The sequence below is a fragment of the Schistocerca serialis genome, chromosome 3 (genome assembly GCF_023864345.2).
Source record: "Schistocerca serialis cubense isolate TAMUIC-IGC-003099 chromosome 3, iqSchSeri2.2, whole genome shotgun sequence".
Lineage (NCBI taxonomy): Eukaryota > Metazoa > Arthropoda > Insecta > Orthoptera > Acrididae > Schistocerca > Schistocerca serialis.
This window is the reverse complement of record NC_064640.1, coordinates 359,369,956-359,397,454: the sequence shown is the minus strand read 5'-3', so window position 1 is coordinate 359,397,454 and position 27,499 is coordinate 359,369,956. Positions and strand designations below refer to the sequence as shown.

The window sequence follows — 27,499 nt, the reverse complement described above, 5'->3', positions numbered from 1 at the left end:
AAGGGAGTGGTGCTAAACAACCTCTCCTCCGAAGAAAAAGGTCAAAGCTGTATGCTCAGCTGGTAATGTAATAGCAACAGTCTTCTGGGAATTGTTGACCTCTCTCATGGTTTTATAGTCAACACTTAATTGTATTGCCCTTCCATCAGGAAATTGAAGAAAAACCTTCAGTGTGTTTGTTGTCACAAAATTGCAAACAAACTTTTCCTTCACCATGACAATGCAAGGCCTAACACAAGTGTGCACACCCGAGAAGAGTTCACAAAGCTTCATTGGACTATACTTCCTCATCCACCCTACAGCGCGGATCTTGCAGATTCTGACTTCCATCTGTTTGCCCCAATGATTTATGCATACCATGGGAAGTAGTACATGGATGATTGAGAGGTTATTGATTCACTAAGATGTTGGTTCTGACACTGAGTGGTAGAGTGGTGCCAGGCAGGCATAAAGGCTCTCACAGTAAGATGATATAAAGCCATCACATTGAATGGAAATTATGTTGAAAAATAAGATTTTGTATCCAAAAGAGAGGGAAATAATGTGGTGTCTTGGATTCTTGAATAAAACCAACCTTCTTTCAGAAAAAAATGAGTTGTATTACTTGCTGAATGACGCTTGTATAATGTTACAGTTCTATCCTTATTCATAGGGAATACCAATACTTTTATCTAATGTTTCATTTGGTCTTCCCCAGCTTAGTAAGCCATCTGCCTAAATGGAAATCTCCATCTCACTGATATCTCCATAAGAACCTCTGTTGGCATCGAACCTTTCAATCACCAACAATAGCTCCACTTTGTCATCTGTCATCCATTGTCTGTCTTGCCAATTGTGATCACTATGACTGCATTAACAAACAGTGTGTCTACCTTTACAGTGAGACTGCAGGTTAGACAGAAGGTGATTCTTGAGTAGACCAAACTGTCTCTTCAAATATTGTCCAGAAACAGATTTCACATTCCTTAACCCCACATGCAAGAAACAGTCCTTGAACATCATCTGATCAACTAAAAAGGAATTCCATGTTGATTATTCAGTAACATGCAGGACAGTATAAACTGAATTACTTTCCAAACCAATTCTTCTTATAGCCCTGTCAGTGGTATTTCCTCTCCCATCATAGGAGGAATTAATTGCATAAAGCATGTGTTTGTGTGTGTGTGTGTGTGTGTGTGTGTGTGTGTGTGTGTGTGTGTGTGTGTGTGTGTTTTGTTCTCTGTGAATGAATGCTGCAAAAATATTTTGTTGTACTAGATGTTCATTAAGAAATGGTGATGACTGTGTGTATAATTCAGAAGGGAAAGAAATATATGTATTTATTCTATTGAAATGGTTTCAAAGGTTACGTAATTTGGAACTGTCAGCAATGCAAATGATTCAAGTGAGAGAAATTTGTTGTTACATTCCCTTTACAGCTCATATTTAAGAGTTTGGTTTCTGGAAAACACATTGCTGATCCTGAATTCAAGCTTTTATGCTCACATTGCCTGTGATTTTGCTAAGGATTGTTGTAGGAAAAGGAAAGTATTCTTCCTTGACTATATCCAGAAGTTTCCTTTGTGCTACTGTTGTTGGGTGTTACCCACTCATCGCTTGTAGGGTGCCTAAAGGATGCTGCATTCTTGGAATGCTATACACTAGTTCAAACAAATAACATTAGTTGTCTTATTTCTATGAAACAGATTGACAATACTTAACTTTAATTACAGCAAATGTTGCTAGCGAGAGGTGATGTGCAAACAGTAAATGATCTTCGCTATAGACAAAGTCCATGTAAGGTGGATACACAGTTGTGGATAACTGATCTGCGAGTTCTGCCCAATAGTGTCTATATACGGAGCCGATCTGAGTGGCTGAGACTGGCAGGAGCAGCGCTTATATTCACTTCTTGCAGATTTCACTCCGGATGCTGCGCGATCCTTATCAAGGGACTATTGGCTAACGTTTCCTCACCACCTTCTCTGATCTTCCATTCTTCATCTTCTTCCAGTGCTTGAGGTTATGCCAGAACAATTGTGGTACATTTTGTCTGTGCATAAAGTTGCAACAGCACAAAATAGACAAGACTTTAGTTTTGTGTAGCAAAAAGACAACTGATTAAATTGTACCAAACAGTATTTTCCATGATTAATAAAGTTGTTATTGAGCAATCCATTGTGTCACATACAGAATATGGACACCCAGCTCATGATAAGAAAGTCACTATTATATTTGCACATCCATAAGAACAATACAGAGGCAGAGCTGCAATTATCTATACTTGCCAATTACATGGGCAGAGACAATTCTTATAGATGGCCAATTACATGGGAAGGGGCAGTATTATACAGTTACTTGCTTGGAAATAACTCAACTGCTTGGAAGTTCCATCCCTTACTAACAAGAAATTTTGTGCCCCCATAAAGCACAGTGTGATTTTAGAAATGTAAAAAATGTAGTGTACTGACAACACACAACTGATTATTGTTCATTTTTCTTCTATCTTTACCATCCTATAGGGCGATCCGCCAGGCGCCACGTGCTGTGGCTAAGTCCCGTTCAAGGTCACCCACCAATATGGCGGCACACACAGCCATGAATGAATACCCACCCACCTCCCCAGGGGCAACCCACAGTAGAAGAAGATGCTTCAGTAGCTGATTAGTTTTTTTATTTAAAAAAAAAATCTCACGGGATAGATAAGGATGGTTCTCTTTATTAAGGATGATAGTATACAGTCACATCTCCTTGTACTTTTATGTACTTTGTTAGTACACCATCAATCTTAACCCAAATATTAACTCTCTCATTAGCATTAACACGTCTCCTGTTTCTTGTATACAATGCAAATGGTTTGTCTGTTAATACAACAGCTGTACCATAATTCCTATCACCCTTAACTCCAATAGAAAACGTACAATAAGCAACAATATCTCTATCATAATAGGCCTCCAAACCTTCAAGAGGCTTGTCACTACCTCTCACAATAGCAATTGTCAACCAACTGTTACCAGTAACAACCTCTGTGGTTGCACAAGAAAAATTAATCTTAGCTCCAACAAAAGTAATTGGTCCAGTCAGTAACTCTTCTTGAGCAACATTATTAGGTGTCATAGACAACAGTCTACAGTCTTGTAGACAGGCATTCTTGATCTTCTTGTATATCTCCTCCTCCTGTACGGCATGGCTGTGTGCTTCGTGCAGCTGCCTCGAGTGAAATTTATTTATTTATTTATTTATTGTATCTCATTGGATAGGAAAGGCTACAAAAATCACAGGTTTCTTTTATCAGCATGAGGATACCACAGAAATACTCACTGTGCAGTATCACAGGAAAGGTATTATCCATTAAAAGATTATTTAATTTCTTGGATGTCCACCCCTGGTAGCTGAGTGGTCAGTGCGATGGAATGTCACACCTAAGGGCCTGGGTTTGATTTCTGGTTGGGTCAGATATTTTCTCCATTCAGGGGCTGGATGTTATGTTGTCGTTATCATAATCATTTCATCCCCATCAACACACAAGTTGCCGAAGTGGCATCAACTTGAAAGACTTGCAACAGGCGATCCGTCTATCCAACAGGGGGCCCTAGCCACATGGCATTTCCATTTTTTGGATCCATCTTTGGAAAGGACATGTCATGTAAGGTCCATAATGAGAAAACAGGACTAATTGTGATAATTACAGCAGCAGACAATCAATAAAGAGTGTATTTTTGAGTGACCACTCAATGGGCCAATTCCATGGTAGGCACACAATTTCAGCTAATGATCTTGTCATTGATACTAGACATGGAAATCTGTCATTTAACCTCTAATTGCTGCATGGACTCCAGGCAGAGTAATAGGAGTGTTATGCGTAAAATGGAATTATCAACTTGTGTGCACATCCAACAGTATACCTGTTATCAAACATGAGAGGAAAATATCAGGAATCAACAAGGCACTACATCTTCATCTATTTGAAATGTGACTGTGATAGTTAGGAAGATAAATTATAGCTGTGTAATACATAGTCACTTGCCACATTATTACACTCGCCTTGAATTTATAACGTAATAAAAGGTTAAGAGGTTCAAAATACTGCAAAGATTATTATGATCAATCTAAATGGATTTATTTAATTTCTTTGAACACTACTAGTTATTAATAACTGACAAACCACACAGTTTTAATATTAATCAGTGTTTTTTTAAGTTTACAGTAAGTGGAACTAGGCCTAACTTCTTCATATTTTGTCATGCAACATTTAGCAGCTATTAATGCTTCAGTTTGGCCCAGCATACTGTGAATACAGGACTGTACAGTATCTTGCATCCATAGGTGATGACACTAGACTAGAATAATCTTTTCAATGAGACAAATGTTTGTGGTGATTGTTTCCTTTGCCACAGAACCTTTTGCCAGCTCCCAAATATTTGCAGTTGGGTCCATGTGAGGCAAATTTCCTGGCCTGGATAACTAATGAAACTTTTCTTACTGCAAAAAGGTTTTTACTGATCATGTTGTGTAGCATGGAGCTCTATCCTGCATAAACACATATTGATTTAGGAAACCATTCTTTTATTTTAGGTAGTAGCCTCCTCCTTAACACCTCCTCGTACTGGTCTTGCTGTGTTGTTCCCTCAATCATGTACACACATCCAGGGCCTTTGCCATTGATGATAGACCATATCATGACTTGGGTGGGATGTTTCATGGTCTGCACAATACAGGCGGGATTGTACTTTTCACTAGTGTTCAAACTGATATTTATTTACCAAAATTTCAGATGTGAACTCATCAATAAAGCAAACCTGAAACAAAATGAAAAAGCCAAAAAAATTTGTTACAACTGGTTGAGCAGAGAATATTTATTTATTGCTATGAAAGCAAATACTGCCAAATTTAATGATACTTGTTTGTTTTCAAATGTCTAGATTTCAATGCTTGTGCTCTTTTGCCCAAGCAAGATGTTCTGGCATCATAGCAGCAGTTAGTTTGGTCTTGAAGACAGGCCTACAAGCCTTGAAAGCCTTATGAGAAAGTTTGAATTGCACAGTTCTTTCAGATTCAGTAATGCCACTGTGTTCTGGTTCCATTTTAATTTGTTCTGTAGAAGCAAACCAATTCTCATGGCATATCTCTTTCAAGGAGCCTTGGTGAAAATATTGGCCTTATGGCATATCTGTTCTTCCTTTGAGGGACTAATTCCTTACAAAATCAGCTGCCTTCGTTACATACCTTACAGATGATTTTAATATGGCCAGTCTTCAAGCAATCTTCTAATTTGAATACAAGGTGGTGTCAATGAATTCTTTTAACTCTGCAGTGTTTGAGGTATCAAATCATTTACTTTACCCATAGTTTTCATGTCTTGTTCTATCTAAAATCACTCACTTGTCAGAATCTTTATCATTAGAGGCTATAGAGGTAAGTACATGTGGAAACTGATAATACTACATGTTAATAATGAACTCACACTTCAAAGACATCTGCTGCTGCTGTTCTCAAGACTGTATTTGCCAATCATTTATCAATAACCTCAGCTCTCTCAAGAATTATGTAGCACAACAAATAAGCTAATTTCATTCAATAATAGTGTCACAGATGAAGATGAGTAGCATTGTGGTGTAGTGGTTATGATACTAAACTGTTGCATGGAGGATTGTGAGTTCAAAACTCACATGGACTGTACAATTTTAATTTATATATTTGGTTCAAGTACATTCTAGAAGTATCCACAAATGTCAAAAATCAATGTACTTGAATGTTCTGTAGCTGTATATATACTGTATGTATTCTGGCCTGAGGCAGTTTGCTCTGCACTCTTCTATGTGCAAGCACTGAATAAACCTTTGCTAAGTGAAGTTAGTGTTTGTCATTCATCTAATTACACCTCCTTTGATGTGACAATAGCTTTTTAACAGTATTCAACCTATTAAACCATGATTAGGTGAGCCAGTTTATGAAACCAAATCTCAAAAATAAATGAATTGCCAAAAAATTCAGTGTGTCTAATATTATGGCCATGGACTATGCAGGTCCTACATTCTCAGATGAAAAATACAGAGGCTTATTATGTACAAATTTAGTTTTATGTATTCACAACCAACATTTCATCATGATTCAGATGATTACCTTCGCTGTGGAACGTACCAGAATTTTAAATGTAGAGGTGTAGTTCTGTGCATTCAGCTTCAATAGATCCCCTTGATTTACATAACTCACAAGGGAACCTCCCCATCGCACCCCCCTCAGATTTAGTTATAAGTTGGCACAGTGGATAGGCTTTGAAAAACTGAGCACAGATCAATCGAGAAAACAGGAAGAAGTGTGGAACTATGAAAAAAATAAGCAAAATATACAAACTGAGTAGTCCATGTGCAAGATAAGTAACAACAAAGGATGAGGTTCACTTAGAAGCGCCGTGGTCCTATGGTTAGCATGAGCAACTCTGGAATGAGAGGTTCTGGGTTCAAATCTCCGTCAAGCGAGTATTTTAAATTTTTATTTTCAGACAATTATTATCTGTCCATCCGATGCGAGGTATCTGCGCCATAGAATGGGGACGCTACACCTAAACAAACATCGAAACACATGACGTCAGTCGACTACAGCGCATGGAAGAGAGTGTACTCCTGCTAACGAGGCTCCCTGGCTGGCAGATGACTGTTCGCTACTTCGGACGAGAGTGCATTAAATACGTGAGATGTATTCCGTGGGCAACATGAATCGAGCAAATATAGCTCGCGACTTCAATAACAAGGTTTCCATTGCAGAGGCACGTCCTTTCGTCTACTAATCGCACGGTTTTGCAGTGCAGTCGCAAAACACAGACACTAAACTTATTACAGTGAACAGAGATGTCGATGAACGAATGGACAGATCATAACTTTGCGAAAATAAAGGAAGTAAACTTTTCACCCAAGGGAAAATTTGAACAAAGTATCTCTCGTTCCGCAGCTGCTCACGCTAACCATGGGACCACGGCGCTCCTTAGCTCACATTATCCTTGATGTTGCCTATCTTGCACATGGACTACTCACTTTGTATATTTTGCTTATTTTTTTTCATAGTTGCACACAACTTCTTCCTGTTTTTTTGATTCATCTGTGTTCAGGTTTTCAAGGCCTATCCAGTGTGCCAACTTATAACTAAATCTGAGGGGGGTGCGATGGGGAGGTTCCCTTGTCAGCAAACAAATGGATAAAATACTCTGAGTGTGATAGACGTGATAATCCATGTCATGTTACATGCAATCAGTTTCAGGCACTCATAGTTCTACTCATTCCATCTTAAGCAGTTTTCACAAGACAAGTGTAATTTTTGATTGCATATAGGAAATAATTTCTGTATATTTTAATTACAGAAATATTTCTTGTTTCTAGGTGTTTCAGGCAAAGTCATTTCCATTATCTAGTAAGTTTGATCACAGCAGCAGAATGGATGTCAATGATGTGAAACAGAGAATACAACAGCAGGCACCAGAGAAGAAGAAAAATGACTCTGAAGCTTCAGCAGATGAGGGAGAACCAGAATGTGGAATGACTTTCATTCGAAGACGTAATGTTGAATCATCACACATGGAATCTTCACACATAATGCAACACAATGTAAATGGTAAATGAATCTTGTGTTAATACCTCATATATGATCTCTTCTTTCTCTTAATTTACTGGAGCAATTTATTATTATTTTAGAGCACAGAGGCTTGACGGGGTATACAGAGGATTCAGATTCTGACAATGAGGATGGTGTTTTAGAAAAGTTAGCCAGTGCTATTGGCCATTTGTTCACAGGGTAATATATTTTTGTTCAGAAGTGATGTGTAGTTACCTGTAATGCTTGAAAGGAAATACTAATATAGCTATACCTTTAGTGACAGCAGTGATGGTGAGATAAGTGAATCAGAAGATTCAAGTGGAGCTGAGCCTTCTGTTGAGACAGAGGAGGCCTCTGAAATGACAGTCAGCTGTAGTGAGACTGTGATTGGAAGAGATGAAAGGGCAGTCTTTCTCAAAAAACAAGGTACTCAATTTTTTTGTTGCTATGATAATCCATTAGGAGCAGTAGCAGTTTTGCACGTTGTTGCTTCAAGTTTGCTGTACTCTACATGGTCTATAGTTCTGTGACTGAATAGACACAGTGACCTAACAAGAATGACTTTATACATTTATAGAACAGTGAAAATTAGGAAATAACTTTAATTTTATGTGACAAACCACTGTACATTTGTATAGCACTAACTTTTTAGTTGTGGAGGTTTTAAAGACTGATGTCCTTATTGACTGGACATGGAGTTTATTATTCTGTCTGGTATCATGTTCATTTATGTTAAAGTTTTTATCTATCTCTTTTAAATTTTTCCTCACATATTTACATGTTTCTAGCATAAACTTGCAGGAGAATGGGAGGCACCTACAGGAATCTGTTTGTCATGCATAGTGCATTGCTCTCATAGCCTTTTTTTTTTTTTTTTTTTTTTTTTTTTTCTCAAGAAGATGTCTGAGCTAGCACTAGAACTACCCCAGAATACAATCTCATACTGTATAATGCTGTGGAATTGGGCAAAGTATGCAATTTGCATTGAGATTTGATTTGATTTCATTTGATTCGATTCAGTTTTCTTTCCCTAGACCCAAAAAGAGATGATTCTCGTGGATGTGGAACATGTCAGAAAGTATAACATAAAAAAATAAAACGTTTGAATATAATACTTACTACCATGATCATTTGTCAGGAGATTGTCGAATTAATTGAACACAATGCAGTAAACTGGAACAGCTAATATTTACAGAATTAATACGCTGTCAGAATGAAACATTGTTGTGCAGTACTAATAAATTTATCATACACAAAGTACCTAATCTTGACTGTTGTGACCAAGTGCTGTCGAAACTGAAATCTAACAGATGTTTTTACTTAAGCTGGCATAATGGTCTCTGTTAAGATATTCATCTATAAAGTAGAAGGAGTTGCCTATCAAAAAGTTTTACAAACTCTGTTTAAATTGTGCTTTATCTGATACCAAATTTTTAAGGGTTGCTGACAGTTATTTGAAAATGTGTGTTCCTGAACATTGGACCCCTTTTTGGATTAAGATAAGTGATTTTAGGTCTTCATGTAGATTTTTCTTATTCCTAGTATTGATACTATGTATTGAGCTGTTGGTTGGAAATAGAGATGCATTACTTGCACCAACTTTCATTACAGAATAAATATACTGAGAAGCAGTGTTTAGAATACAAATTTCTGTGAACAGGTTTCTACATGATGTTCATGAATTTACACCAGAAATGATTCTTATCACATGCTTTTGCACCCTAAAACTTTTGCTCGGTTTGATGAGTTGCCCCAGAATATGATCCAATATGACATAACAGATTGAAAGTAAACAAAGTATGCAAGTTTTTTATACTTACATCTCCTACATCTGACATCATTCTCACTGCAAATACAGACTTGTTTAGGTGCTTAAGCAGTCCTGTGGTATGCCCTTCCCATTTGAATTTATTATCGAGTTGTAATCCCAGAAATTTAACACTGTCAACCTCTTCAATCTGCATGTCTTCATATGTTATACTCATGCTGGAAGGAAATCTCTTACAGGTTCTGAACTGCATATAGTGGGTATTCTCAAAGTTTAATGACAGTGGATTAGCTTCAAACCACTCATTACTATCAGTGAAAATTTGGTTAGCAGCTATTTCTAAATCTGTACTTGACTTTCTATTTATTGCAATGTTGTATCATCTGCAAACAAAACACACTTAGCATCTGGCAATCTAACAGATGAGAGGTTATTAATGTATACAAGAAAAAGCAATGGACCCAAGATGGAACGTTGGGGAACACCACATGTAATTAATTCCCAGTCAGATGAAGACTGACTGCGTACTGCACAGGTACTTTGCAATGACACCCTTTGTTTCCTGTTAGATAGATAAGACTCAAACCAATTTGCAGCATTGCCGGTGACACCATAATATTCAAATTTACTTAAGAGAATGCCGTGGTTCACACAATCAAAGGCATTTGACAGGTCACAGAAAATGCCAGAAGCACATTCTCACTGTAAGTGTAAATAGCTTTCTCTATATCAGAACCCTTAAGAAATCCAAACTGTGACTTGGACAACATATTATTTTCAGTCAAATGGTTAAGAAGATGCTTGAACACAACTTTTTCGAATATTTTTGAGAAACCCGGCAAAAATGAAATTGGTTGATAGTTTGACGGTATCTCTTTATCCCCCTTCTTGTAAAGAGGCTCAACTTCAGCATATTTTAGCCAGTCTGGGAATGTTTCACTAATAGGAGATTTATTACACAAATAACTTAAGATGAACTCAACTCGCATGAGCCCTCTTTAACTTCGATGATATGTTATCAGACCCACTAGAATACTTAGATTTTAAGGATATTATGATGGATGCTACTTCTCTGGGAGAAGTGAGTGTCATTTCCATTTCACTGAAGTTATTTTTAAAGACTGGCCTCAGAAACTCTATTGCACTGTTCACCAAACCTAATAACCCCAAGCTGTCATCAACAGAAATGAAGTACTTGTTTAAGAGGTTTGCAACATTACATGCACTTCTTAACAATGTCTCACTTATTTTTAGAGCTATCTGTCCCTCTTCCTTTTTGGCCCCACCTGTCTCTGTCTTCACTATATCCCATACAGTTTTTATTTTGTTGCATGATGTAATTATCTTTTTCTCGTAATAAAGCTGCTTCAATTTATGGATTACTTGCTTTAATATTTTGCTGTATTCATTGTACTGCATTAAAATTGTAACATCAGAGCTGTTACTAGATAGTAGATTCAGTCTCCTTTTTGTCCCACATGATATCTTTATTCCTTGTGTAATCCACAGTTTACTTTTGGGCTTCTATCTGATTTGAGTTACCTTTAGGGGAAAACAATTTTCAAAAGTGGAACTAACTTTATTAATGAATGCTTTGTATTTTCCATTTGAGTCAGAAGTATTGTAAACAGCTATCCACTTCATGTCTTTCAGCAATTTCCTGAATTTCTCAATTTTTGACTTATTTATTACACCTCCTGTAGTCAGATTTAACAGGTTTTTTATCCTGACAAGTTTCAACATTTAATGCAAGATGCTGCATGTCATGATCAGATAGCCCATTTACTATTGCTTTTGTGATATGACCTTTTTCCTTAGATTTGTCTACAAGGATATTATCAATAGCAGTCTCAGAGCATTTACATATCCTAGTAGCAAAGTTGACAGTAGGAACTAAATTGAATTATAGTGTTACTGACTGCAATAATTGTTCACTAACAGAGCTATTCAATAAATCCACATTGAAGTCACCAGCAAACACCATTTCCTTGTTTGTTACCAAGAGAGGGGACAGCAGAGCTTCCAGATTTTTTATGAAGAGGTTAAAATTTACTAAAGCTGATTTGTATATATCTACTATTATAAAGGACTTATCGTGAAATACTACTTCTGTTGCATGAGCTTCTAAGTGCTGCTCTGAGCAAAATTTACTAATATCAATATTCTTGAAATTGAAACAGTTTCTGACAAATGTGGCAATGCCTCCTTTCTCCATATTTTCTCTACTGAAGTAAGAAGCTAACTTGAATCCTGTAACATTTAACATGTCTATACCAGTGGTCACACAATGTTCAGAGAGGCAGATTAAATCAACTGGTTTGTCCAACTGTAATTCTTTAACACAAATAAGCAACTCATTAAGCTGACCCCTTAGTCCGTAGATATTCTGATGCAATAACGATAACTGATTTTGTGCACTGGCTGAATTACAACTGGATGAACCTAATTTTCCTGCCAATTTTTGAGTTTCTCTAGTTTCAATCAGAGGCTGTCTGCATGAATTGTGTAACATTAAAATTTGCTTTCTGGCTGCCTGTTTTATCAATGTGAATGTCATTTTCAGCCTGCTTCCGAACGTCTTTTGTTTCTGCCCTCTCTACCCTAAAAAAAAAAAAAAAAACTGCTGATTTATCACTTGTAACCACTGGAACTTTACCACTTGTGACAGTACCCCTCCTTAAGTGATTTGCTATTAGCCCAGACAGTTTTCCCTTCCCTTTCCTGTTGAGGTGAAGGATGTGCCTTGTATAGTCCCACATGCTGATAGAGTCAACTGGAACCACACTGATATGAGACCCCATATCTGATCCAAGCAGCTGTTCCACCTCTAGATTAACTCTCCTAACAGAAGATTTTAAATGAGGCCAGTCATGACACCTCAAAACAGACACAAGCCCAGCACCAGTATGTCTCGTTGCTGAAGCTATCTTTACCAGGTCACTCTCAATTGAATAATTAGGGTTCCTATCTATGCTGTTACCCACCCGACCCACTATTACCACAGTGACTTCCTTTTTGAACTCTTTGCAAACTGAAACTACATCCTCTATCACCTGACCCAGACTGGCACTAGGTTCAAAAAACTTGTGACCTCGCCCTAGTTCCCTGCAACAATTGGCCAACACCTCTACTATATGAACTACCTAACATCAAAACTTTCTTTTTCTTTGCAGCTTTTTCTGACTTCTTACTTTTCAAACACTTTTTGAAAGTTTGTTGTGTCCTGTCTACCCCTTCATCTATTTGTGGCTCATCAGTTTCCAGCTGTGACAACAGATCAAACCTGTTTTCCTCATTCACAACCACACTGTCTGAGAATGTCCTACACCTATTTCTTGTATAACCTTTTGTCACTTCCCACCTCTCTTTTCCCTTCTGCCTCCCTTAACCTTCCTAGATCTTGTTTCACTTTATCTAGTTCCACCTGAAGGGCAGCAATCTTCTCCTGTTCCACTATCTTTCTATCTTTACAGCAAATCCTACACAACAAATGTTTTCAGACTTGTTGCAAGGAGGAAACATTTAACTTGAACTGATTTATTCACTGAGGAAAGATAAAGAACACAATATCTGACATGGATAACACCAATGTATTTATGATGATACTGTACAAGAAAGGAGGAAGAAATCGAAGGTGCTTCATAACCAATTATATATCAAATCAGTCATAAGGTGTGTGATATAGAATTACTATTCCTTCACTCTGCCTCAATTCTATATATTGCTAATCTATAACTTCATATATTCCTAATCCTTGTGACAATTTTTCAAAGTTTTGTTTGTACAAGGATTTTGTGAAAATGGTAGCTAACTGATTTTCTGCCTGAACAATCGGCCCAATCAGCATCAGCATAAGCTAGTATGAAGTTTCATTGTTTTATAATGCATCTCATAATCTCATGTGCCTTTTATGTAATGCAGTATTCTCTTTAAAACTTCCTAACATGATTTCATTGGATCACTTAGATGATGGCTGAAATAATTAACAACATAATTCGAGTTACATAAGGCAAACATCCTGTTAATTCTCAGTATGGTACTGTTACATGCAGTCTTAGATCATTCTCTACTTCTCTGTAATTTTGTCTCATAGCTGTGTTGATGGGCTTCCATTCATTCATACCAAATGTCTTCAACAGACTTTCCAAATAATCTTTCTGGCTCAAAATTATTCGAGTCTCTGTGTTATCAATCTTAATTTCCAAGAACTGTTAAAAATCACCCAAATCTTCTCTTTTTAAATTTACTTCTTAAAACTAGTTTGATTTCTTCAGTTTTCATCTTATCATTACCTAAAATGATAATGAAATTTACATGCAACAAAACATAAACCTTAGTGTTTCAGTTCTGTAAGTATGCAGACATCCTTTAGCACTGCTTTGAACAAAGACTGAATCTTTAACAGACTTATCAAAAATTGAATTCCAAGAACTTGAAGCCTGCTTTAAACCATAAATTGCTTTGTTTATCTTATATACAGTATCTGGTTCTACATTAAATTCTGCAGGTATCTTTACATAGATTTCTTCATCTAAATTTCCATGAAAAAAGAACTTTTTACATACATCTGATGTGCAATCAATTTTTCATGATTCATAAGAGTGAGGAAAGTTTTCAGAGTTTTCAACTTTGCTATCGGAGCATACATGTTAGTATAGACAAATGCCCTTCTTTTAGAACAATCTCAAGTAGCTAGTCTAGCTTTAGAAGTACTAATGTTACCTGCTTCATCACATTTCACTTTACCAATCCATTTAGTGTCAATAGCCTTCCTGTTTCCAGATAATTCACATACTATCCAGTCTTGTTTTTGTCTATTACTCTCACCTCTTCTGCAACAGCGTAAAGCCATTCTTCTTTATCTGATCTGTTGTAAATGTCACTGAAAGTCTCCAGAATATCCTCAATGTACATTTCTACATTTAATGCTAATGCAGCATAGTCTTCCATCCACACAGGGTGCTTTCTTTCTGTGGCACTTCTGCAGATTTCAGGAGCTTTAACACATTCAGCTTGATTTTTGCTTGATATTGAGTCATTTCTGCAGCCATTGACATTTCCTTTATCGATGATAATTTCATCAACGATTTTCATCAAACCTGACATATCTTCCAAGAATGATTCAGCTGTCTTTTGGACACCATAGCTGATATCCATTAACACAATATCGAGCCATGATGCACTTCTTCATTCTGGGATCATACTTTTCAGCAATCACTTCTGCAGGGAGTTATAAAAATGCTGCACAACTGGAAGTGTTTACTTCCAGTTTCTGCAACCTTGGCATTTCACCATACCACAGAGTAGAAGAAACTCATTTTAATGCACCATTCCCGTTACAGAAGTTTTTAGTCTCACTTGGCAGATATTCATCTCTATAATCACAGCAGAATCTTCTAATCCTCAAATTCAAATGAGCTGTTGCCATTGCTTCATATTGTTTAACATGTGCCGGTACTTCAGATTTATTTTGCATCACATATACAGCTGTAAAATGGGTATAGTTATCTATAAATGCAATGCTGTACCTTTTTCCATTGTAGACTGTGGGAGTAACAAGACCCATTACCTCACTGTGTACTAGTTCCAGTAGACATTTTGTTCTTCTCCTCTGCTGACTAGGTGGAAGTCTTGTTTGCTTGGCTTCCATGCAGATGTTGCATGATCTGGTGTCTTCAGATCTTTAATGTTCATTCCTCCCACATATGTCGGAAGGACCTTTATATCAGTGTAATTCAATTTTTCTAACCTTAGATGCCAGATTTGCAGTGTTTTTGTAAGAAACACCTTGCAGGAGTTTCTGGAGAATTTTATAGTGTATGTTTTGCCTCATTTTCTATTGTCATGTCAAGAACACTCTTTTCTTTATGAACAGTTGTTCTTCCATTCTCAAATATGACTTTGAAATTATTTGTTTCCAGTCTGTGCCATGATATCAAATTGTGAGTCAGTCCAGAAACAAATAAAATATTTTTGATTGTAATTGGAACTATCTTCCTGTTGATATAGCTGGCAACATTAACTTCCCTGAGCTGGATTGCCGTGAAAACAGATCCAGATTTTGCAGTGTTTATCGCTACTGGTCTTTCAGGCATTTCCACATAATCAACATCTTTCAAATTGTTCACAAAGTGTTCACTCACACCAGGGTCTTAATACCATGGAACCAATTCATTAAAAACACTAGTACAAAACTAACAGAAACTTCGTAAGATTCACAAGTTACTAAGTTTGCAAGGAGTTTTATTATTTTTTGTTTCTTTTATTGCTGTCAGTTCATTTGTGTCTAAGTTCATCGCTGCTATAATATTTAAAACTAAACCATTTTTCTCTTCTTGAATTACATTTGCAAATTTGTTTTTCAATTGACTTTTGCCATGACTGAAAAACGTACAGTCTACTGCAGGTTTCTTCTTATTATCTGCATGCTTAATTTCATGATCTATGAGCATATATTTCACTAAGCTGGACTCCAGATTTTCTGAGGGTAATGTCTCTAATGCAGTTACAATGGTATCGTATTCTAGTGGCACTGTCAACAGAAGATCACACAACATCAGTTTCTTTTACTGTCACACCAATCAATCAGAAATCACATATCAACTTGTTGAATTCTAAGAAATACTCAGTCAAAGTACTTTTTGTTGGACCGAACTTCAATTGCTGTTGCTGTTTATATAGAATTAACTGTCTAGTGATGGTTTTGCTTTCACATGTGTTGCACATGTTTTTCCACATTCAAAATGCACTGTTACAGTCTTTCATGAATTCCAAATGGCTGTCCACAGTCCATTCTATTATTCTTGACTGACACTTTTCACCAATTCATTCTCTTATTCTTGACCTCCACTTTTTATCATGCTTCGTGAGATTCTTGAGTTTTTTTATCTTTCTGAGCACTTTCATTTCTACATCATTTTCTAATAGCTTCACTCTTTTGTGTTTTCATGTCGAGTGAGATCCAACAGATATAATTTGTCAAACATATCTCTACTTTGAAATTTCCATTTCCAAAATTGCTTCCATCAAAAAATGGCTTTCGTTTTCTTCTGACATTTTGTCATTCCAAAATCATAAACCAGAAATATAAAACTGCTTGCACAGTAGTTACATTTTAACTTCCAACTATTTGCTTTCCATCTATGGACCCATTACCTGTTGAGAAAACCATTTGCAGAACATGGTTGCAAGCAAGAAGCATTTAAGTTTAACTGATTTATCCACTGAAGAAAAATAAAGAACACAATATCTGACATTCATAACAACAATATATTTACAACCAAACTGTATAAAAAGAAGGAAAAAAAGTCAAAGACTGTTCATAACCAAGGATTAATATATCAAAGAGATCATAAGTAATGTGGTGCAGAATTGCTATTCTTTCAATTGGAACAGCATGGAACCTATCTTTGTGTGCATGTAAATATAAGCTGTAGCATACTTTCTTCAGTGTCTCATTTGTTTTGATTATATGTGTCTGCTATTTAAAATTATGTTGGAGCCATATGCTTAAAAATTTTGTTTCCTTTGATGATGTAATTCCACTGGAGTTTATTGTTGCAGAGGTGTTTATCCAGAAGTTTTTGTTTTCATCAAACTAGCCATTTAGCTGCTCTGAAGCTTTATTTATCTTCGCATGTAGATGTCTTGGGTTCTTCCCTGTAAGGAAGATGTTAGTACCACCTGCAAAAAAGGTATTTGTTTGTGATTCAGTGCTTACATCTAGATGACATTTGCGGGTGACTTAGTCTTGCCACGAATATCTAAACTATATGAATATGGTAATGGAGAGTCCGTGGTGGAATACAAATATTGGAAAGGGTAAAGGTGATAACTCACCATATAATTGAGGCATTGACTGTTCGATAGGCACATAAACAGAATATTGCTAAGCTTTCAGACAATATCTTTTTCTCAGAGCTAATTAGCACAGAACATGCATGTACACACACACACACACACACACACACACACACAGACACACACACACACACACACACACACACTACTGTGTAGTTACATTGCCCTGTTTGATGAAATCGTACCAGCGTCGCAATTAGTCAAGCTATAGTGCTGGTCGAAGAAGGACATCATCTGTAACATTTTCTGTCTTATTGGAGTGCTGTTGGTCACTCAATACCTCAGATGTACAGTGAATTACTATCTTTACTCCTTACACTGTTTAGTCTTTATAAGTTAATCTTGGTGAAACACCTATAAAAATGCCAATAATATCACTTATTTTTCAGTTTATCTAAGGATACAAATAAACAAGATAATAACTATGTAAGAAAAGAAATATTTGATTCATTGCCTATATTTACTGTAAACAAACCACCAGATTTGAAAATGTATGTCATAATATGGATAAACCACAATTCATAATATCATTTCTAAACCTTAAGCTTTTCATTTAAAAGAAATAAAGATTTGTATTTGCAACTGAATTATGTAAAACCTTTAGTTTCTTTATCCTGAAAATTTCATTTATAAATAACTTTTATATCACATAAACAAATAAACATCAGTTCCCCAATTTCAAATACCATAACTCAAAACTGATGAAAAGAAGAAGAAATGTTGTAAATTTTCACAGTCAAATGAGTGTAAATTTTAGTGTTTCATAAAAATTGTACATTATTACAGCAAATAATCACAAGCTCCAAGAGAGCAAATACATATACACAAAACTACCTCAAAAGCCAAAGATCAAACATCAGGTCAAACATCAGAGTATCACAACCAATCCATAGAGCAATCCAGTAGAAATATGACGTCCGAAAGCATATAACAATGCATAGGGTAAACTATAAGATGAGTTGCAGCCAAGGTAAATACAGCACTGACATGGCTAGGCAGTGATGGCCTTCTTAAGTTAGAGTTTCTGCCATAGGTGTGGCCCACCATATCCATGCCTGGCACAGTTGTCTATAGCCTTTGGAGATAACCACCTGTGCTATCCTCAATGTTGTCACTAGATGTGCCAAGTAAATTTGTCCCATCATTTTATTATTTTATTAATATGCAGAAGGGCTTCAATATTCCTCCTCCCCCCCCCCCCCCCCTTTAACACAAGTTCTGTGGGTCTCAATGTGTGGTACAGAACTTGGCAGAGTGTTGAGGGAAGTAGCTGTGGAAGTCCCTGCCAGAAGATCCTTTGGCATTCCAATTGATGGCAATAAATCCATGTTTAGCACTGTGGAGGTTGATGTAGGATCCAGTAGAGGCTTGCACAGAGAGAGAGGGGGGCGGGGGGAGGGGGCCTATCTTTCCATTAGCTTGGATAGAGACTGTGAAATTTATCAGGACTGTGGTGAATTGAATCATGGGCAGATGTACTTCTGCTGTGGAGGTGATGATGTTATACTGGACCAGCTATGGTCTCATAGCAGTGACAGAGACAGTGACGAGACAACCTTCAGATACTATGGCTTCAACTGGTCCTAAGATTTTGGGGCACAGTGAGGAACATCTGCCATTGTTGACAATGTACTATTTTGTCTGGCATCCAACTGGACCTACATATTAATTTGAGGGCTCTCACTTAGCTCTGAGTGGTACAAATGTCACCCTGGTGATACAACTGGAGGTGATAGGTGCAAGAGCTCCAGCAACAACCTGTAGTCGCTGCCATATAGGATCTCCACTGGACTGTGCCTTTCATGGGAGTTGATCTGTATGTGACCACGAACTTGTTAGGAAACTGTCTGACAGAGTAGTTTGGAGCACCTTCTGCATCTATGTCTTGAAGATCGTCATTAACTACTCAGCTATAGCATTTGAAGCTGGGTGAAAAGGAGTAGTAGTGGGATGTCTGATGTCATACCTGTGACAGAATTACTTAAATTTGGCACAAATAAATTGCAGTTCATTGCTGGAGGAAACAACTTTTCCTCAGTTCCTTCTTCCCCCGTTGTAAAGATGGTGACAAGTGCTTTGATGGTTGCTGCTCTTGTGATTGATGTCATTCTAACAGCCAAGGGGAAGTTTAATTAGGCATCTACCACTATGGGCAACTTCGAGTTCAGGAAAGGCCCAACAAATTCTTTGTGGACTCTTTCCACATCTTCCGCAATATTGTCCATGACAGAACTGCACTGATGGTAATGACTGCTGTTTTCAGCAGATATTGCATCCATACCTAGCCTTCTTCATGTTTCCTTCTATATAATATACCCCAATGTCCTTGGTGTGGCAATTTCTGGACAGGCAGATGAAGTGCTTCTGAAATTATCACTGTACATTCTAAAGACTCTGTGATCATCACAGGACTCTCTGTATTATGTTGAGCTGCTGGCATATTTAATGAAAGGTGCTCAGTGCTAAAGGGCATCCACTGGTACTCAGTCTGGTCACTCTCATTGAATGTGACAGAGGACTCAGCTTAGGGTAGGTTCTCTGGTTGTGGTGACAGTGACTTCCTTTGCTGTAAGTGTAAAGTTGTCCATTGTGTTTTCTAAAATATGATGTAGTTGGAAATACAATGTTTTTTGTGAATAAAATTTAATGTCTGGACCTGTGGAAGAGAGGAAAGTTTGTCGGCATTCAAATGTTGTGCTGTGATGTGATTATGTATGTAGTATTGGAAACTGCATGGCTGTTGTGTCCATCTTCCCATCTTTGTAGCCAATCCAAAGTTTTATCAGGTAACCATGTGCAAGGATGTGACTTATGGTCTGCAATCAAATGGAACTTTGTTCCATATAAGAAGACTAAATTTTTGAACTCTGTAAATTACAGTCGAGTTGTCCTTCTCAATTTTTGAATAGTCTCTTTGGGTCTAAATTAATGTCTGAGATGCGAAAGAAAAGTGTTGTTCTGAACTATCATTATTTCTATTGGAGATCATGGCTGTAATCCCATATTGGGATGCCTCCATCACTAACATTAAATGTTTACTGGGGTTGGATGAAGCAGAGCATGGGGTGGATTGTAGAGGGGCATTTCAAGTTGAAAATGCTTCTTGACAAACATTTGACCCAACATAGTTCACACCTTTTCTTTTTAACTGGTTTAGCAAATTGTAAATATGAACTGAGTTCAGAGTAAATGCACTGTAATAGTTCACTTTACCAAGGAATTATTGCAGTTATCCGATGTTTTTTGAAGCAGAAAGTATAATTATTGCTTTGACATGATTTTGCTTTAACTTAAAACTGAGTTGGCTCAGGTTTTGGTATAAGTTTTCCACAGTTTGTTGAAAAACCATCAGTTTTCTGAAGAATCTACAGCACCAAGTCAAATATTATTTAATTCTTTATCTGATATCCCATTCACACATCCCTTCTTCTAATAATAGTTTTTGATTGAAATTTTTTCTCATCTCTGTGTAATTTTTTTGCTACTACTTCTTATTTTATGCTTCAAGTGCCCATACAGTTTTTAATATCACTCTGTTCCAATACATTCCTATGCATATTCTCCTGCTCACCCATAATTCATACTTCCTTATACTACTGTGCTTGAACTATATAAACTCAGGGAAAAAGTTCTCAATTCCACATCAATATCAGATATTCCTGTTGAAGAAATCTTTCTTTTTCTGCGCCAGTCTGCTTCTGATGATTTCATCGCTCCAATCAGGATGTGTGCTCCCCTTACATCTTTCTTAGCAAATTAGTTTTTTATTTTGGTTTACAATTTTCATTAGTCACACTTCATTTTTGTAGACATTGCTGATTACTTATAAATCTCTGTAAGTTTTGGAAACTCTTAGAATGGTTTAAAAAGCTTTTTCCATGTTACACTATCAAGTGCTTTCTCTAGATCTGCAAATGTGATGTAGATGTCTTGGATTTAATTTATTCTTTTTTCTGTTATTGAATAAAAGGCCAGAGTTTCTTCACTGATACACACACCTCTTATGAAACTGAACAGTTCTCCATTCAGTACCAAAACAATTTTTCTTTAGACTCTTTCTGTATTTATAATTATCATAATTTACAAACATATCATATCAGGCTGAATGTCCAGCAGTTTTAAAATATCTTGGCTCATTGTTTCTTTGATAACATGAACATAATATTTTTTCCATATATGGAATACTGAGTCCTCTGGCACTATTATAAAATTTCATTCGCAAGTTTGGCATGGGACAAAACACAAATGCTTAAGATTAAATAACTGCATGTAATATTTGACTCTGAGGATTCAATATAGTGTGAGCCTTCATATCCTGCACAAACGAAACAAGACTCCTCACATTACTCAGTAACTATTTGGAGTAACATATTACTTGGACTCTATCCTTATGTTGTGACATGTTTCAATAAATTTAATGACAGTGCATGAGCAGTTTGCTACATACATTTTTGCCCTCTGCTGGAATGACAAATGGCAGAACAGAACTCCTGTCAGCTTCACAGAAAGCAACTTAGAGAACACTTTAACACAGTGGAAAGAATGAAAGCGAATATTACGATCACAAAAGAGTCCTCCTGTGAAGGCAAACAACAGTAACTGAACACGTTTTATAAGTATCCAGTTTTGTAGCACAAGACATGTATTTTTTCTGTCAGTTTTTCTGTAGAACATTTTTTAAGTGGAGTATGACTATACAACTAGTAAATTGCTCATATTCCACTACTGGGTGTATCAATTTTGATGAAAAACTACATTTATCAATGAAAAATTTCTTTATGGGAATATGCTGCTAGGGATAAATAGATAGATAGATGTAATATAGTTAACTACAATTGAATGTTGGTTTCCTACATGTGGTAACATAAGCAGTATCAGAAGTTACCGACTGTGTGATCCAAGCGAATACAACATTCCTGAATTAACTACTTGTTGCAGTTATCCCACTATTGATGAAATAAATATTAATAGGGACTTCACATCAAGATTTTGCTGTTCTATACTTGTTAAATTGTTTCTCAGTGGTGTTGCCAAACTTGTTTTGATCTGTAACATGAGGATAAATGGCTACAACTCCTGTTCCCATAATGTATGTTTTGTAGCACTTTGATTGGTACTCCAAACATCATACAGATCCAGCCACTAGATTGGAAGGTAAAACACAGTTTGTTCTCTCCACTTATCCATGTATTATGTCTCACAAAACAGTGTTGAAAGTGATGAATGTAACTGTGAAAAAGACAGAAGATATGAAAATCAAACTGCCATATCACATGAAATATTTTAATTTGTTCTGAAACAAAACCAGTTATTGTATTTAATTACATTTGAAAAGTCTAATCTTTGTAACCACAGGCTTCCCCAGGTGATTATTTATCAGGACACTCTATTTCAATAGATCTTAGTCTGAACACTATAAATCCCTTCAGAGCCTCATTTCATCCATACATATGAACTGTAGATTTCTCTGGACCACAAAGTATCACTTGTTGGACAACTTAATCACTACTACGTCTGCTATTCAAACTCCCAGCATCACATACTGAAACCCATGCACAGTTCCCACCACACTCATTCTATAACAGCTCCAGGAAATTGTTCAAAATTTGTGTCTCTCGGTCAGTCACTGCTGTAGCAACTTTTTCCTCAATTACAGGCTTTCTCATTGGATCTCTACCTGACCACAACTAGCTATAGGTTCTGTTATTATTATTAGTGAATGTCCCCATTGGAGATTGATCAGGAGGTGATTTTCAATCTTTCTTAGGGTTCTTCTTATTTTTCCCAATATTTCTTCATTTTCTCTGAGATGGCCTTCTTTCCTCCTTCAGTCCACTTTGGTTGTTATGGTCGTGGTTCCATCTCTAGAATAAACTTCCACTTATCAATTTTGCTTCTGAATGTATCCATGTCTGATGTGTTTGTTATGTCTATTTTTACTTTTGTCAAATCCTTCTTAGCTTCAGTTGTCCAAGGTACTGATACTTTAAGAGATGTCACAGAGTTCAACATATGTTTAGTTAGTCTGTTTCCAACAAATCTGTCTAGATGTCCATAGAACTTCACTCGTCTCTTTCTGATGTCAGTTTCGATGTTTGATGTTTTCTGTTGTGTCAATGGTTTGCAGTCTGTATCCATCTTGTGTGTATCGTGGTCCCAGAATTTTTCTAATAATCTACCTCTCTGCTTTCTTACTTTCTTGTAAATCTTGTTTTTGATTCAATGAGAGTGTTTCACTTGTATATGTGACAGCTGATTTGATTACTGTGTTCTAGTGTCTGATTTTAGAGCCTTTTGACAGGCATTTTTTATTATTCAAATTTGAAAAAAATCCAGACAGTTCCTTGTTTTTCTGAAATCTGATTTTTGTGCTATTTCTTCAATTCATGTTGGTTCAGTAATTTTGCCAAGGTACATAGTGTGTTTGACTGTGTTGATTTCACCATCATTTGTTTTAAATTTCAGAATATCTTACATGAAACACACGAATTCAGTCTTCTCAATGGAGATTTGCAGGCCAACCTTCTCTGTACATTCTTTGAGGGTCTCAATTTGTTTTACTGCTGTTTCTTCACTGTTGGTTAGAATTGCCAAGTCATCTGCAAATGCTAAGTATGGAATGTTCAATTTTCCTTGACCTCTTCCTAGTTCAATTGGCTTCCAAAAGTTTTGTTTTCTTAATTCCATTTCCCATTCTTTCATTACTTTGTCTAAAACTATGTTAAATAATAGTGGCGAGTGTCCATCTCCATATCTTACTCTTGTTTTAATTGAGAATGATTCCAAAATTTCTTCTATGAATTTAATTTTCGATTTGGTTTCTGACATGACCTTTTTGTTCAGTTTTCAAGTTTTGATGCCTAGTCCACGTTCTTCTCGAATACTGCATAGAGATTGTCTGTCTATAGAATCATATGCTTTTTTAAAATCAACAAAGATGTAGACTATTGATTTTGACCTGATTGCTTTAATTTTAAAAATAGTTTTAAGATTAAAGATTTATTCCAGGCTTGATCTATTAGGTCAAAAGCCTGCTTGATAATCTGAAATTGTATGTGCTAACTGTTCTTGTGCTCTCTTTAGAACACATGCAGACAAAATTTTGTAAGTGAAATGCCTCTGTAGTTTTTTTACATCTGATCTTTCACCATTTTTATGGAATGGATGAATTAGTGCATATTTACAATCCTCTGGAATTTTTTCTGTCTGCCGAATTTCATTGTTGATTTGAGTGATCTCTTTTAAGGAATTGGGACAAGATTCTTCAGTAGTTCAGCTACAATTCCATCTTTGCCCAATGACTTATTATTTCTGAGCTTTTTATTGTGACTCCAAGTTTATTCTTGAGTTGGTGGTGGTGAAGTTTCATTCATGTGGGAAATCTCATACTTGGTTGTGAGTAATTTAGAAGTTGTGAGATATATTTGGCTAATTCTTGACAATTTTCTTTGTTAGTTAGTGCCCAGGGTCCTTTATTAATTTATTAAATGTTCAAATGGTAAGAAAACTTATGTTGGCATCATGAGAAAACAACTGCCGATTGTTCCAAACTGCTAACTCCTGATCAAGCATCCTCTGAACATTTGGAACATATGTGCAGCCCACTGTGGCAGAACCAAGCCTATTGTTGAAATATTGCACATAAGTGAAGCATCAGAGTTAGTTGTTGTTCACTTCTGGAAATTGAACTGAAGCATTTGCCTGTTGCAGTTACATGAACATTTAATGCAAACTATGGTAGTATTTTGCTCTGTTCTTAAATTACGTCACTCACACAATACATTGTATGTTATGCAATGGATTATATTCTTGATAAATATTATACCACCAGATATATCGACTGCACAAAAGTACTTCAAACTTCTTAAAACAAATATTGAAATAAGTCTGCATGCTGGCTATTTACAGGGTTTACTGACTGCTTATATACATTCATTGATCCCCGTGGCTAAGTGGTCAGCATTAATGGCTGCCATGTGGAGGACCGGACTTAGATTCTTGGTACTGCCAGAGATTTTTCCATGGTGTAAGGACTGGAACAGCATCCACTCAGCATTATGATGCAAATTGAGCAGTTAATTGAGTGGGAAATAGTGGCTTCAAGGACTTGGAAGTTGACAATGGCTAGCAGAATGTTGTGCTGACCCCATGCCCCTCCATAGCACATCCTGATGATGCCATTGGCTGAGTATGACATGGCATTCAGTCAGTCTCAATTGGCCCATTTGAGGTCAGAGCAGCTGTGCTTTGCTTTGATGTTTACATTCAATATGTGATTGCTAGAACAGAAAAACTGTTATGAAAAGCTCCTCTCTCTCTGCCAGATATACTATTTCCATGAGTATATTATCAAAGAGTTCTACAACTTCATATTTCATTCTTTTAAGAGTTACAGCAAATTTCACATGGGGGTAGTCCAGAACAAATTTCCATCTAGTATTCCATTTGTAAACATCTCTGTTTCTCTCAAATGGAAATGGGTTCTTAGCAACAAATACCATCAGTAAATAAGTGTGCTGTAAGATTATTGTAGTGTGCTTCAGTTTCCTTTTAGTCTACTCATTTCATTCCCTTTGAACCTACTCTACAAGCGTTCAGTTTTCATGGGAGTGTTGGATGTTTATAAAATAAAACACTGTGGTAACTGTCTTGTCTTCAGATAAAACATTTGCCTACAAAATTAAGTCCTGATAACCATTACTTACATATTCTCACTCATAAAGTTTTGTTCTTCGCGAAATGTTAAATATGTTGCTGAATTCACAAAATAATTGATACTGGATGTATAACTTTCAAATGTTTAACTGTTTCATCATCTGTAGGTGGAATTATTAATACTCTATCTTTTCAGTGGAAAATATATAAAACCAGCCATTTACATGTAGAAAATGAGCATCCAATTCTGTAACTGATGTATGAACGATGATACCCATTTTATTTTATTATTAGGATTACAACTTTTGTCACACTAACCAGGCTACCATGGCATCATGTATAGAAAGTAAGTTGCCTGTATGTTCCGATGTGTACTCATATTGTTTTAATTCCTTAATCATCTTTCTTGTTATATATGTATGGTTCAGGATTGGATATCCTTAGATTCAAATGTAGAAATGTTGCTGTGAGCTGTGGTCCATGAAGTTTGACTTGGAGGCTAGCGTTGCTATCTGGTGTGCTGTGGGCCACTAGTTCAAACATGTCCAGCAGTAATTATTCATTGTTTAAAACTTATCAATTCTGGAAAGTTCTTGAAATGTGTTATGTTTGTAATATTCATATATTCCGGAATATCCAATGTTTGTTTAAATAGCTGCACTCTCAATCCAGGAGGTCAGTTCTCTTCTGGCTGTGTGATGGTCAGTAATAAACATTCTTTCAGTACTAAGTGTTGAACTCCACTGATGACCCTGACTTTGGATTTGGACTTGATTATGGCTTACACATGACAGAGTTTGATGGTGATGCTGACTACTTCAAAAAATCTACATCACAGTGGCTCTAGGCAACATAGAAGCTATCACCTATATGGTCAGGAGCCAGCATATAAACAGTACATCATTCCTAAGGTCCATACATGCAGGAGAAAGATGGATTCCAAAACAACAGTAAGCCAGCTGCACATCAAGCACCCATCAGTTTTTCTAGAGATGCTGATCAGGATGCAGTGAAATGGCTGAAAGAATTCCACAAACCACCAAATACAACAGGTGGGATGATATTGGCTCTGTGCCACATTGTAAATCATAATGTGACAGAACCTGAGTAAGTCTCATACCTGATGTAACGAGTCACAGAAGGCATTTACCAAGCTCTTTTGGCAAGGGATGTCACACTGATAGCTAACCTTTGGATTGAAGCCCTCCACCATACTCTGGATGAGATGGCTCCACATCATGCTGCAGCCATTCACTCTCACCTTACTCAGATACCAGTTTCTCACCTAGCACCAAACACAGGAAAGCTAAGCAAGATAACCATCTATAGAAGTGAGTCTGCCACAGCTGCAAATACCTCATGGGAAAACATCCAGTAAATTGCAAGTAAATCTCATTGACATCAGCAATGGCAGTTATGTCGAGCCAATAGGAACACTTTTTACAAGAATAACCATCAATGATAGAGCATAGCCCTGGGAATTTGACATTTTGTCAGAAGGTAGTCATAATGTTATTCTTAGATGGAACTTCTTGCATGTGCCACAACCAGTCCTAGACAGTGGAGGAGCAGAGCTCCAAATTGGCAAAACCATTCCAACAAACACCCATAACAAAATTAGCTCTTAGTGGTTGTTAGGCATTGAAGATA

The 27,499-nt window shown here is 36.6% G+C and overlaps 1 protein-coding gene across 1 annotated transcript in view; it reads left to right on the top strand.

The window, feature by feature from the left end:
- Positions 1–27,499, top strand: part of LOC126470164 (intermembrane lipid transfer protein VPS13A-like) — a 762,201-nt gene that overhangs the window by 458,979 nt on the left and 275,723 nt on the right. Inside the window, exons 35-37 of the mRNA XM_050097791.1 lie at positions 7,353–7,584; positions 7,665–7,764; positions 7,844–7,992. Coding sequence (XP_049953748.1) covers positions 7,353–7,584; positions 7,665–7,764; positions 7,844–7,992 — 481 coding nt within the window. The remainder of the gene's footprint in view (positions 1–7,352; positions 7,585–7,664; positions 7,765–7,843; positions 7,993–27,499) is intronic.